This window comes from Rousettus aegyptiacus, unplaced genomic scaffold (assembly GCF_014176215.1).
Source record: "Rousettus aegyptiacus isolate mRouAeg1 unplaced genomic scaffold, mRouAeg1.p scaffold_m13_p_3, whole genome shotgun sequence".
Classification (NCBI taxonomy): Eukaryota; Metazoa; Chordata; class Mammalia; order Chiroptera; family Pteropodidae; genus Rousettus; species Rousettus aegyptiacus.
The window spans coordinates 152,842,362-152,856,430 of NW_023416306.1; the positions used below are offsets into that span (position 1 = coordinate 152,842,362).

Genomic DNA, 14,069 nt, shown 5'->3' on the forward strand with positions numbered 1-14,069 from the left:
ACCTTTGGTCCACAGGACTCTAAGTGTGGCTCAAATAGCAAATGTTTGAGGTTGGTCAGAAGAGTACAGACAACAAGTGACCTGGGAATAGGCCTAAATCACAGTTTTTCTTTCAACTCACCACTTAGGACAATAATGTCAAATTCGCCATTATTGATTGGCTGATTTTGGTATGAAATGCAGGCATGGAAGCAGCCGCGAGAATGCAGAGTGAGTCGCAAGAACACCTGGCAGGTCTGCCTGTTGGATGTCACTGACTTCTCAAATGAGACACCAGTGCTCTCTTCTTCTTCAGGACCAAGCTATAGAAGGAAAACAAAGCATCACTCAACATATGAAATTTCCTTATTTGCACAGTCATTTACTCTTTACAAAGAACTTCCCTATCTAAGCTAATCTAAGTCTCACAGTTCCTAAAGAGAAAGGTATTGTCAGATGAAGGAAGGACAACAAAGAAGTCAGGGAAGATGTAAGAAATGGAAGTGAATTAGAAAGGGTAAGAATGACAGAAAGGAGCACGCAAAGAAGGGAAGCTGCTTACCTCATGAATGGACAAACTGTAATTGTGCTCATCTCTCAAGGATGCAGAATTGTTGGTCGGGTTGTCATACTCGTCTCGGGGCACTATTTGAAGGGTGTGTGGCTGCCCACTGGTCAACACAAGAGTAGAAAAATGGCATACGATTTTGGTCTTGGAAGGAACCACCATTCCTGGAATAAAGATAATTGAATCTTAACATTTTTGAGAGGTGCTTTTCAGGGCACAAAGATCACTCAATCAATTAGCCAACTTCGAGGGATAAACATCACCATTAGGAGGCAGAGAAAAAAAAGAAAGAGATTAAATCAAATAAACTTTGGGGGGGGGGTTCATTTTTACAAATTCCTAACCACTGCAGGCACTAAACAAAATGAAAAAGGTGCTTGGAGAAAACAGAACTGAGAAGTTACAGACATAGTGCCTAGAATCCCACTGGGAACCTATGAGCAAGACAGGCCTTAAAAATAAGTGCTGAACAATCACAAAACAAACAAAACACCCCCTAAAATTTGGATGCAAGTCTAACAAACATTTACAAGATTTGTATATAGAAAACTACAAGATGCTGATGAAAGAAATAAAAAAGATGAAAATGGAGAGATGTATCATGCTGATGAAAAAAATAAAGATGAAAATGGAGAGATATATCATGTTTATGAATTGGAAGACTCAACATAGTAAAGATGTTGATTTATCTCAAATGATATAGAGGTTTATTTAACACAATTCTTATCAAAATCTCAGCAATATTTTTTGTAGCTCTAGACAATATTATTCTAAAATGTATATGGGAAGGCGAAGGACCCGGAATAGCTAAAATAATTCTGAAACAAAAGAGAAGAGTCAACTTACCCAATTTCAAGACTTATTATAGACCTACAGTATCAAGACTCTGTAGTATCGGTAGAGGGATAGATACACTGATCAATGGAAAGAACAGAGAACCCAGAAACAGACCCCTTCAAATATGCCCAACTCATCCTTGACAAAGGTGCAGAAGCAATGTAACCTTTTCAATAAATGGTGCTGGAGTAACTTGACGGCTATATGTGAAAAAAAATGAACCTCAACCCAAGTGTCATATACAAAAATGAACTAAAAATGGATCATGACAATAAATATAAAATGTAAAACTAACTTTTAGAAAAAAAAAAAGAAAATCTTCAAGATCTAGGACCAAAGAGTACTCAGACACCAAAAGTATGATCCGTAAACAAAAAAAAATGATAAAATTGACTTTATTAAAATGAAAAACTTTTAAAATATGAAAGACCCTCTTAAGGGGATGAAAAGAAAAACTGAAGATTGAGAGAAAATACCTGAAAACCACATATCTAACAAAGGACCACTATGTAGAATACATTTTTAAAAACTCTCAAAACTCAATAGTAAAAAACCAAAAAATTCAATTATAAACAGGGCAAAAGACATGAAAAGACATTTCACCAAAATGGATAGAGATGGCAAATAAGCACATGAAAAAATGTTCAACATCGTTAACATTAGGGAAATGCAAATTAAAACCACTACGCACTTAGCAGAATGGCTAAAATGAAAAACAGTGACAATATCATATGTTGATGAGGATGTGAAGAAACTGGATTATTCATACACTGTGATGGGAATGTAAAATGCTACAGGCACTCTCGAAGAGAGTTTATCAGTTTCTTAGAAATACTAAGCATGCAACTACCACATGACCCAGCAATTGCATTCCTAGGCACTTATACCAAAGAAATGAAAACTTAAGTTCACACAAAATCCTCTACATGAATGTTCATTGGTATATTCATAATAGACAAAAACTGGAAAAAAGCCAAATATCCTTCAACTAGTGAATGGTTAAACAAACTATGGTATATTCGCCCGTGGAATACTACTCAGCAATAAAAAGAAACCAACTATTGATACACTCAATAAGCTGGATGACTTTCCAGGGAATTCTACTGAGTGAAAAGAAGTTATGTAACTCAAAGTTATATACTATATGACTCCATTTATATAACATTCTTGAAATGACATTTATAAAACTGGAGAACAGATTAGTGACTGTCAGGCATTAAGAAAGAGGTGGGTGGGAGAGGGAAATGGGTGTGGCAGTATGAAGGACCCTTGTAGTGATGGAAATGTTCTGCATCCTGACTGTTATCGATGTCAACAACCTGGTTGTGTGTGATACAGTCCTCTAGTTCTGTAAGATGTCACCACTAAGGGAAATTGGGCAGAGGGTACACCAGATCTCTGTATTATTTCTTACAACTGTGTAAGAATCTATAATTATCTCAAAATAAAGAGTTTAATTTTAGTTTAAAAATAAAAGGGCTGGTACATATTATAAAGATATGAACTGTTCTTTATTGGTGGCAAAGAGGTGGAGTGATATTCATGTGAAAAGGAGCCTGTGAGTACGGCACTGAAACGAGCTACATGGAGAGGGAGACGGCACGGGAGCTACCTCTCCAGCGTCTTCCTCTGTTCTAAGAGAAAGAAAACTGAGGATTAGCCAAGTAAAGATACACAAATCTTTTCAAGGCACCTCTCATTACAGTTTGATCTCAAAAGGTTCCCCAGGTCTTATCATTTCTATGGCTAGCAAACTGGCCAGTATCCACCCTCAAAAGGAAGCCAAAGCAGGGCGCACAGGGCAGACAGGATCTCAATACACTAAACAGATATGTTACAGAAGCAGGAGTACAGGATTATACTTTAAGGCTTCAGAGACAGCGAGCATCTATTACCTGACGTAAAGGACACAAGGGGTGGCGGGAGAGTAGAGACAGAGGTCTCAATTCTTAGATACCAGACACTCAAGCAAACGCTTTTCAATGAGAAGTAAAACACATACTGGCAGCAAGGGTGGAATTAGAGTCGAGGTGCTTTTACTTGAAAAGGTTTCAAAAATCAGACGAATTTACCTTTTGTTTATTCTGGCATTCTTCCCCCTTAGGAATCTACCAGGCTTATGACCCAGCAATTCCACTCCTAAAGAGCTAAAAACATGTCCACACGAAAACTTGTGCACGAATGTTCATAGCAGCATTACACAGAGTAGCCAAAAGCAATGACCCCCAAATGTCCATTAACTGATAAATAATAAAACGTGGTATATCCATACAGTGGAATATAATTTGGCAATAAAAAGAAGTGAAGTACTGATTCATGCTACAGGATGGATGAACCTTAAAAGCACTATGCTAAGTGAAACAAGCCCATCACGAAAGGCCACATATGTTATGATCACACTGGTATGAAATGTAAGTAACAGAGTAGTAGCCAGAGTAGGCCAATCCATAGAGGCAAATTACTGGTGGCCTAGGGCTGGGAGGCTGGAGAAAATGGGGAGTGACTGCTAATGGATACAGGTCATGAGGTGATAAAAATGCTCTAAAATTCAATATGGGGATAGCTGTATAACTCTATGAATTAAAAAAAAAAACCATTAAATTATAAAGTTTAAATGAATGAATTACATGGCATGTGAAGTAAATCTCAATAAAGGCATTATTTTAAAATGGTATTATTTTAAAAAGAAAGAAAAAGGAAGGTTAGGAGGGAGGGAGAGAAAGGGAAGGGAAGACAGAACATACCAGGCTGAAAAATCTTGTAGTAGGGACTGTAGGCTACATTTAAACCACCAAGTTTCACTGAGATTTCGTAACGCCCAGCCCTGCGCACAGTGAAGGCCACCTTGACGATGTTGGAACTGGGCTCCTGGAGGACTTCCTGGGTCACTGGAATTTCCACTGCTAGCTCAACATGAGAGATGTGAACTCTGAGTCCCACAGGCCGATGTGCGGGGAAAGGCTGCCCATTCTTATAGAATAACTGCAGTAGGGAAAAGGGAACTCATCAGTGAGCATGGGGAGAAAATCATTTCCCATCTAACTCAAAAGAGTGGGGAGAGAGGAAGTAGCTGGTAAAACCCAGTATCCACCCACTCCTACAGTCCTGCAGACACAGGGAGAAACACATTTTCTCAATACTTCAAGGAAAACCATTAAATCATGAACAAATTCTTCACCTATTTTGAGAAAGGGGAAAGAAAGACAGACTTATATTAATTTAAGCTCAACATTTCTGAACAACAAATGCTGCCTCATCTGTCTTACCAGCCCTTTTCATTATCCTATCACTGTTAACCAAAGGTAAATGTAAGTCAATGGGTACCACTAGCACTGAGTGAACCAAAGCACCAGGTAAGGTTAGAAGGGTTCGGGCTATCATGCCAAGCATAATGCTACAGTGGCGAAGCTGTCACAGGTGGCAGCAACTATTTCCCTAAAGGGCCAGAGAGTAAATCTTTTTTGGCTTTATAGATCATACACAGCTATTCAATTGTGGTTAATTACTCAAGTGTGAAAGCAGCCATAGGCAGTACAGGCAGATGAATGAGTGTGGCTTTGTTCCAATAAAACTGTATTCATAGAAATAGGAGGTGCACTTGATTTAATTCTTGGGCTATAGTTTGCCAACCTCTGATCTACAACACTTACTCTTTCCAGTAATATTTTTCTTATTTTTAAAAGGTAACATTAAGCTTTATACGTCGTCATAGCTAAGTACCCAAATGATAGAGAAATTCACTGACTCTTCAAATATTAATAATTCCCAAGTTCCTGGGAGGGACTGAATAACAAGGGAAAATGTTAACATTCCAGGCCAACACCACCAACAGGCTGAACTGGGCTCTGGAAAGCAAGTGACTCAGAAACCCCAATGGGTAGGGAGACAGAAACATTCCCTTACATGCACTCGGAAGGCCATGCTGTGGCCCACCTCATAGGGGTCCTTCCAATCCCAGGAGACTTTGCAAGACCGGGGATCCAGGTAATTTCCCCGCACGTAGTCATAAATAGTCCGATCCCCTCGGCGTTCACGGTCCTCATTCTGGAGAAAGCTGACTACACGTGCGGCGAGCTCAAAGAGAAACTTAATTGTGAAGAAGAATGCAACCACAGACACTGTGATTCCACCTATGTAAAAGAGAGAACATACAGACACCTGCCAGTTACACATGACAACTTCTCATTATGGCATAGGTAACCATCTCTCAAGATGAGAGTCAAGATGAGATAGCAAGACTTCCAAAGAAACACTGTACTGGGCTTACCTCTGTGGGTGAAGAGAGAAACTTCTATACTAGAGCTCATGTGCAACAGTCCTTGGGCCAAATCCCACCCACTGCCTGTTTTTGTAAATAAAATTTTACTGGAACATAGCCCCATCCATTCATTTACATATTGTGTAGGGCTGCTTTTGAACTACACCAGCGGAATTTGGTAGTTGTGACAAAGACTGTACAGGCTGGGAAACTAGAAATATTTACTCTTTGGCCTTTTATAGAAAAAGTTTGCCAACACTTGTTCTATACCATGGACCACAAATCATGCCCACCTCCCACCTTCCTACATGCGCTGAGCCCCCACAGAAGTAGTAAAAATAACGTGCATTTTATTCTTGCCATTTGGAAGCCCTCCCCAACCCCTACTAGAGTTAAGGGTTCCCTCAAAGTCCAATACATTTATCTACTATAACTGTTCTCCCCCTTGACCATCTCCCCCTTCATGGTATGAACTTCTTGAAGGCAGATTTTCGTCTTATTCGACTTTGACTCTGCAGGAAACAGTGTCTGGCACTGACTATAATTACTCAATAAATATTTCCCAAATGAATGACTTCCACTGCCAACTCTGCGAAGGTACTTTCCGGCACAACTGGAAATATGTCCAAATCTATTTTCATGGGGAAAGAGACAGAGGCAAAAAGGATGTAAGTGTCCCTAACGAACAGATAATAAGGAAAGCCCTTTCCATAACATACCAATAACGTAAAACATCAGGTCCCTTCAATGACAACAGAGAGCCGAGGATCACAGCTGCAGCTGCAAAAGAAAACTTGTTTAGTTTTTGTTCCAGCCCTTTTTTACAGCCATCTCTGCTTGAGAAGTGCCCTATGACACACTTCAGAGAAATAGAGACTGCATCATTCCCTAAAGATTTCTAATCTATTGACCACCCTAGGAATACCACAAACAACCACTTGCTTAATTGCTAATTACAAAATGTAATAACATGATTTTTATCTTAGCTCCAGGGCCCCCAAAACAGTTTCCCTCCCCCATACAAAGTAGTGCTAATTAATACAAGCAAAAAAGAAAATGGAGTCGCTTTCCTCTTATATTTGTCTTCTGGAAGTAATTCATCTAAGTAGAAATAGTTATATAAAATGTGGATTTTTTTTAATGTGGATTTTTAAAAGCAAGTATTATCATCATCTAGTTGGCATTATATAATTAAAATGAACTCTGGGTCATCCCAATAACAAGCAGTGGGCATGTTAGAGAAGTCATTTTTGCTGTTAACCATCAGACAAACTAATGGGCCCTGTGAAAGATGAGCTTAGCAGAAAGACCGAGGAACAAGAGGAAGAGACTGTACTTCTCACCCTAAGTGATGCCTGCCAAGGTCAGAACAATTTAAATGGGGGCGAGAGTTTGAGGGGAAACTTTCAGTTATTAAACTTGTATCCAGAATAAGACTTTAATCATCATCACTCATTTAACTACCCAAGGTACTGTCATGGAAAAACACAACGTACACTAATGTTTGTATCCTATCACTGAGTTTTGACCTTAGTAATGCTCTCTCGATTCTACAATGCACCAAATTCGTTCTTTCTTTTATAGCCACTGTAATGTACTAAGATTATCAATATTATCTCAACCCAGCACCTTTCATCAGCTAAGCACTAGAATGTTTCTTAGAGCAGGGGTCCCCACCCTCCAGGCTGTGGACTGGTACTAGTCTGGGGACTGTTAGGAACTGGACTGCACAGCAGGAGGTGAGCAGCAGGCGAGTGAGTGAAGCTTCATCTATATGTGCAGCCGCTCCCCAGCATTAGCATCACTGCCTCAGCTCTACCTCAGATCATCAGGCATCAAATTCTCATAGGAGCAGCAGTCCCTGGTACCAAAAAGGTTAGGGACTGCTGACTAGAGATAAGACACCTAAAAACTTATAGGGTCAGATTTGGGAGGGACCAAAACAACTTTTTTTTAAAAAATAAGGTATGCTTTCATGTCTGATTGTGCTGGAAAATTTTGAGAAAATGGTCATTAGTTAATTTGATAACAATTAATTCATTTGATATACCCAATGGAATCCACAAAGAGTAGGTAATTTGAGAAATGATCATGTCAAGTTTCATAGAAACCTGTACTTAGTCTGGTGTCTAAAGTCCTACCAGAAAAGAAATCCACACAGGGAACATTAGCATTGTCAATACACATGAATTAAGCTGCTTCCCAAAGGGTCTATTATAAAGAGACAACATTTAGAAACAGACCCAATGTTTAGGATCACAATTATTGATCCTCCTTCTCAAACAAGTATCTTATCTTCTGGCACTCTGCTGAAAAGCTGCTATCACCTCTCAAAAAAGCACCTGTCTGTACCTTGTAAGATGTACTAGATGACTTTGAAGGACCCAAACCATTTAACTTTAGTCTTAGGTACTCCAGTTAGATGCCATCTAATCTGATCCTGGCTGGATGTGAAACTTCTGGCCCTTGGTAAAATAACAGCACTCAGTATTACATGTATATGTGGCTGATGTTATAGAACTTATGGTCTCAAGTTTCTTGCTTCTTGATGGGACAAGAGCAATGACAAATTTATGGCGCATGTCATAACTGGGAAAATTCTGTGTACTAATTCTGACAGCTACAACAACCTTTTCTGAGAGAGGCAGTTGACAAGCAGGAAGTCAGAAGCCTAAAGACCAGTTTCAGGGCCGCAACTGTGTGATCTGTGTATGGTTCAGAATTCTCAATGCTGTAAAAAGAGTTGAGACTTAATAATTTCAATGCACCATCTCCTTTAGTGTGATAGGACTTCAATATAACTCCCCACAGCCATCAAGAGTCCAAAATCAAACAGTATAAGAGAGGGTATAATACAGAGGATGAGGGCATGGACTTTACAGCTAGACCACCTGGGTTAAAATCCATTCTCTGCCACTCACAATGTGACCCTGGACAAGTTATTTAATCTCTCTACAGAATGCCAGTTACCTTATCTGTCAAATGAGGATAATATCAGTGTGTAGCTCATAGAGTATTGTGAGGATTAAATGAGTTAACACATGTAAATAGCCTAGAAGAGTGCCTGGCATACAGTGAGTTCTCAGTTTTAATTATTATTATAATTATTAATAGTAGTAGCAGCATCACTACTGCTTTGCTTTAGAGCCAACAGGAAACTCAGGGACCCTCTCTATTGGGCCACACTTTCTTCAATGGGAAATGCATAAGAATTACAAAAGACACAGTTTCTCTTTTACTTAAAATCCTTGCCTATGTGGGAATTCTTTATACTATTCTAACTTTATGTCTGCAATTTTTTCATAATGGAGTTAAAATTCATCCAAAAACAATTCATCCAACAACTACTAAGTACCTACTTAATGTTCCAGGTACTGGAGAAATGGTGTGTAACAGTCATGGTCTCAGTTCTCAATAAGGTGGCAGTAATGAACCTGACCTTGTTGAGTCCTTGTCCATTTTTCCTCCATTTATTTCTCAACTAAATCATCACCACTGATCTAGATCACCTAGACCTTTCTAATTGGTCAATTCTACATTTCTATTCCAAATCCCTTTATTATTTAAAACTCAACATACCAATGCTTTTTCCCCCCCAAACAATTCTCCTTGAAACCTCCTTGTGACATGACCAGGGTATTAGCTCTGTCAATTCATCACTCATGGATTTGACCTTTACAAAAAAAAAAAAAAAAAAACTCACTTCTCTATAATAATTCTCAAAATCCCTTAATGAAATTTACCCATCTCCCAATTTTACTCATGATCACATTCTGGACTTGCCTTCCTTCTATATTTTCCCTTCTGGTTCTTCCTGAATGCTGTCACAAAGCCTCCCCGGCTTTGTCTTCGGGTTCAGGGCTTCCTTTTAGAGTGATCCATCAAATAGCTTTTAATTCAGATTTCACTTTCTCTGTAAGCATTTTTTTGTCCTCTTACTGACCCTATTGTGCTCTGTGTTGGCTCTGCTCCCATCCCACTCCATAGTATTCTCCTTGGCCTCTCTATGCTATTCATCCTATGATCTACCCAAATCAGACCCTTTACACTTTTACATATAAGCTCTGCAAAGTCCATCCCATTTCCATGCCTTTGAAAAGTCATTTCCTCTGTCTAGCCTGTTCTCTCCCCTCTCAGCCTATCCATGAAAAATCTCCTAATCCTAAAGTCTAGGGAAAACTCTATCTTCCCTCTCTGAAATCTTCCCTGATCCTCAACTTAAGAAATTCTCTCTTCCGAATTCCCACACTACTTTGTTTTTATTTACCTTATACCACTTATGTTCTTTTAGTCCCTTGTTTTATTTTCCATTTTGAAGTGATAAATAACATGAGGGAAAAACTAATCTTTAAAATTCTCCACAGCATCCAACATGATTGCACACAGTAATTGCAATAAATATGAATAAAATATCTGCTGAAAGGATAGTGTCAAATGTCTATTCTTTATCCAGAATGTCTAAGGATCAAGAATTTTCCAAATGGGATCTTCCTTTTATTTTTTTTACTTTTTTAAAATTGTTTATTGGGGTAACATTTGTTAATACAATTATATAATTTTGAGGTGTACATTATAATTTGACATCTGTATATTCTATTGTGTTTACCACCCAAAGTCCAGTTTCCTTCAGCTACCACAAATTTGATCCCCTTTACCCACTTCACCCTCCTCCTACCCTCCCCCTACATCTGACCCCCTTTACCACGTCTACGTCCCCCATCCTCTCCCACTCCCTACCTTCTAGTAAATACTAGTCTATAGCCCATGGCCATGAGTCACTGTTTGCCCTGTTCATTTGTTGCTTTTAGGTTTATATCCCATATGTAAGTGATATGTGATTTTCAACTTTTTCAGTCTGGCTTATTTCGCTTAGCATGATTATCTCGAGGTCCAACCATGTTGTCACAAATGGCAGTATTTCATCTCCTCTTATAGCTGAGTAATATTCCACAGTATATATGTGCCACAGCTTCTTTATCCAATCATCTATCATAGGACACTTCGGTTGCTTCCATGGGACCTTCCTTTTAGATACAGTTTTTAAAGACTTCTCTAGTTAGCAGTTCATTTGAGCCAGGGATTATAAACTCTTCAGACCAAAAGATGCCCATTTACTTCAGTTCTACAAGTAAGTATCAAATGCCTAGAGTCATGAGTTCTCATGCATGGCACAGTATCCAGTTTTACGGTCTTCCTCATCTTGAGCTATGTTCTACAACAGTTTTCACGGCACCCTCTACTTTCTGCTGCTCATACTTCTCCTTTGTAAAATTATTTTGGAACTCTTCCCTAGTCGAATTCAAGCACAAAGAAGCAGTATATTAAGCCTTCACCATGCTATTTCACGCAATTCAGCTATATGAGTATTTTGTTTGTTTTCAAATTCATCTCTTTAATGTCCTTGCCCTTATACGATTCATCAAACTGTGATACCCTAAGCTCGCAGAATAATAGTAGCATGTAGCAGTAAATTAATAATTTATAATCCCATTATTGATCCATGTACCATGGCCAAATGCTGCACTGTTTCACATGTTAGCCTAATTGTCACTACTGGTAAAACTGCCTTATTATTCTCATTTTACAGATTAAAAAAATATATTTGGGCTTAGAAAACTTAATTTGCTGAACATTTCCCAGCTGGTTAAGTGACAGAGCTGAGACTCAAGCCTGTGTCTAATTCTGAATACCAATGTTCTTAACCACATACAAAACCGAATCATGAAAAGAATAGAGTCGTAGGAATAGTGAAGTATTTGGGAAAAGATTTAAGAAAACAAGTTAAAAAAAATATGAAAAACATTACCCAATCGTGCTGTGAGAATCTCACTATTCGGCTAAAATTAGAAAGATAAATGCTTATGGCCTTTTAAAAAATCTTTTGAAATAAAAATAAAGCATGATAGAGAAAAACGGAATGCGGTACCAACTATCAAATGCAGAAATATCACTTGCTTACTAAAATATCCTTGGCAAGTTGTTTAATACTACCATACTTTGGCTCACATTACCTACAAAAGCAGGGAAGAGGGGAATATTTGAAAATACCTGTCTCAAAAGAATGTTAGAAAGATGATTGATATATATATTCTAAAACTCTGCTTTTTGGGGGGAGTACAAAGATTTATAATTATAACATCAAATAAATTTTAGCCCTAACATAGAAGATCAGTTGTGAAAAAGTGATTTCCCAGAAATGGAGAATTTATTTCTTTATCGCCAAAAATGCCCTACAGAAGCAAAGGGAATTCGAACCAATACCGTGCACTTCAACAGCTTGCCTTGCTGAAAAGGCGTAGGAACTGGGCACTGAGTCCATGTTCTGCATCCCAGTAACAAGCGAATCTTAACTAGGTTATTGACTTACCTTCAAACGAGGGCCCATGTTCTGAGAACAAAGTGGAGCACTCCTATTCACCAAAGCAGGTAACTCAGCCCTTTCACCTTGTCTTCAACTTCCACATCAGAGAAAACAGCTGCAAGGCCAACAGAAAGTGTCTGTCCATCAGACCTTCATGGAGGGCGCGTCACAGAAGCAGATGGTCAATGTTCCTGGCATAAACTAGTTGACTTCCACGGTGTTGAAATATATAACCCCAAAACACATCATCCCTGGGCTTCTCGCTAGTGAAGGGCACAATCAACTGCTGAAGGAGGCATCTATTCAGCTGCCTCAGGGTCCCGCCCTACAAAGAAAAAAGGAAGGGTCTGTGAAATAGGTTTTTACTTCTGAAAAAGCACCCCCAGAAAACAAAAAAGAGGAAGTGGAAATCCCAGGACACTAAAAATAACCAAGGACAGGTAAACTCTGACCAAGTTTTCCCAATTAAAACTCTACAAGAAAAGTCAAATGGCAATCTCCCTACCCAAACTTTGTCACTCCAGAAGGAAGCTCCAGTACTTCAGTTGGTCCCAACCCTTCAGTATAAGCAAACTAGAGCTCAGATTTAGAGTGAGCCTCATCATAACCACATGCCAGGTTTCAGTTTAATGGGTCTGGCAACAAGGTGAAGAGAAATGAGGAAATTGAGACCTTTTCTCAAGATTACACTCAATAAGTAGTAGAGCTTAGTCAAACCCAGTCAGTCCAGACCCAGAATCCATGCTTTTAATGACTACTCTACTGCCTTTCTACCATGGGAAACCAAGAAAGAAAACACAAAATGCTAATAAGAGCACAAGAACAGAATGAGTGAAGGCCAGTAGATCAAACAAGTTGGCAAACTTTTATAATTAAAAATAAATAAGTATATGTATTTACTTTAAAACATGGTGATAGATTTGCCAAGTACATGAGCCAAAACCTGGGTCAACTAGCAATTGGAAACAGCTTAAAAGATCTGCAAACAAGAGAAGTTACATAAACTATAAGAGATCCATTAGAATGCTATATAAGCATTTTAAAAATAACACTTTTAAAGAATAATAACACAAGGAAATGCTCACAAATAAAATGTTAAGTGAAAAAGCAAGCAAAAATTATTTACATAGTATGAACCCAATTTTTGAAATATTACATTACATAAAGTAGACTGGGTGGAACAATGCAAAACTGTTAACAGTGGCCATCTCCTGGTGTATGGAATTATAAATAATTTTTATTTTCTATCTGTACCTTTTAGTGTTTTCCAAATTCTTAATGATGCGAGAACATATAAAAATTTTCTATTTCTGGAAAATACTTTTTTTCCTAAAAGAAGAAAAGATTAGGCAAGTTATCTTTTTACCAAATAAAAAAACAACATCAAAAAATTAGCTAAATAGAATGCACTAAACTTTTATATCTACTCATTGTGATCTTAGTGGGCTTCCAACCTTGTGATCAGCTATTTCCTTATTAAATCGAATAACTACTAGTTCTATCATCTTTACTGTGCCCCGACATGAACTACCACGCTTTACCTGACCACCCACCCCACCCAACCTCAATGCCTCAGTGTCTCTAATGAGCTTCAAGACTCAATTCAAGCACTGCCACCTTTCCAAGGCCCCTCCGAAAGCTTCCCCCACACAGGGCAGGACCAACCACCTCATTCGTTGTTATACACCTATCTGCAGATACCTCTATTATAGCCATTATTAGTCTGTATTATAATTATTTGTTTTTACAGTAGTTTCTCCTAATGGATTGTGGGTTCCCTGAGGACACTGACTGTGTATTACACATCTTTGCCTCTCAGTGGCTAGTACAGTGTTCGGAGTGTAACTCAGAGCCTGTATCCCACCCCCAGGTGATTCCTAGGCATGTTAAAATTAGAGAAGCATGGTCTAGACTCTAGGGCAGTCAGTATTACCTCTAACAGGCTCATAGGTAATGCTGATGCTGCTGGTCTACAAATCATGCCTTCAGGAGCAAGGGTCTAGAGCAGGAGTTGACAAACTACAGCCTGCAGGCCAAATCCAGACAGCCACTTGTTTTTGTTAAAA

General features: G+C 38.7%; 1 protein-coding gene across 5 annotated transcripts in view; it reads right to left on the reverse strand.

Annotated features, from left to right (window-relative positions):
* Nucleotides 1-14,069, reverse strand: part of AREL1 (apoptosis resistant E3 ubiquitin protein ligase 1) — a 37,608-nt gene that overhangs the window by 12,521 nt on the left and 11,018 nt on the right. For 3 of the 5 annotated variants that reach the window (XM_016134356.2, XM_016134353.2, XM_016134357.2), the window contains exons 2-8: nt 13,258-13,332; nt 12,010-12,328; nt 6,362-6,422; nt 5,288-5,514; nt 4,129-4,366; nt 542-711; nt 122-302 (exon numbers count right to left, since the gene is read on the reverse strand). In XM_016134356.2, coding sequence (XP_015989842.2) covers nt 122-302; nt 542-711; nt 4,129-4,366; nt 5,288-5,514; nt 6,362-6,377 — 832 coding nt within the window. In that variant the 5' untranslated portion in view covers nt 6,378-6,422; nt 12,010-12,328; nt 13,258-13,332. The remainder of the gene's footprint in view (nt 1-121; nt 303-541; nt 712-4,128; nt 4,367-5,287; nt 5,515-6,361; nt 6,423-12,009; nt 12,329-13,257; nt 13,333-14,069) is intronic. The other 2 variants (XM_016134355.2, XM_016134354.2) reach the window with 2 other exon arrangements.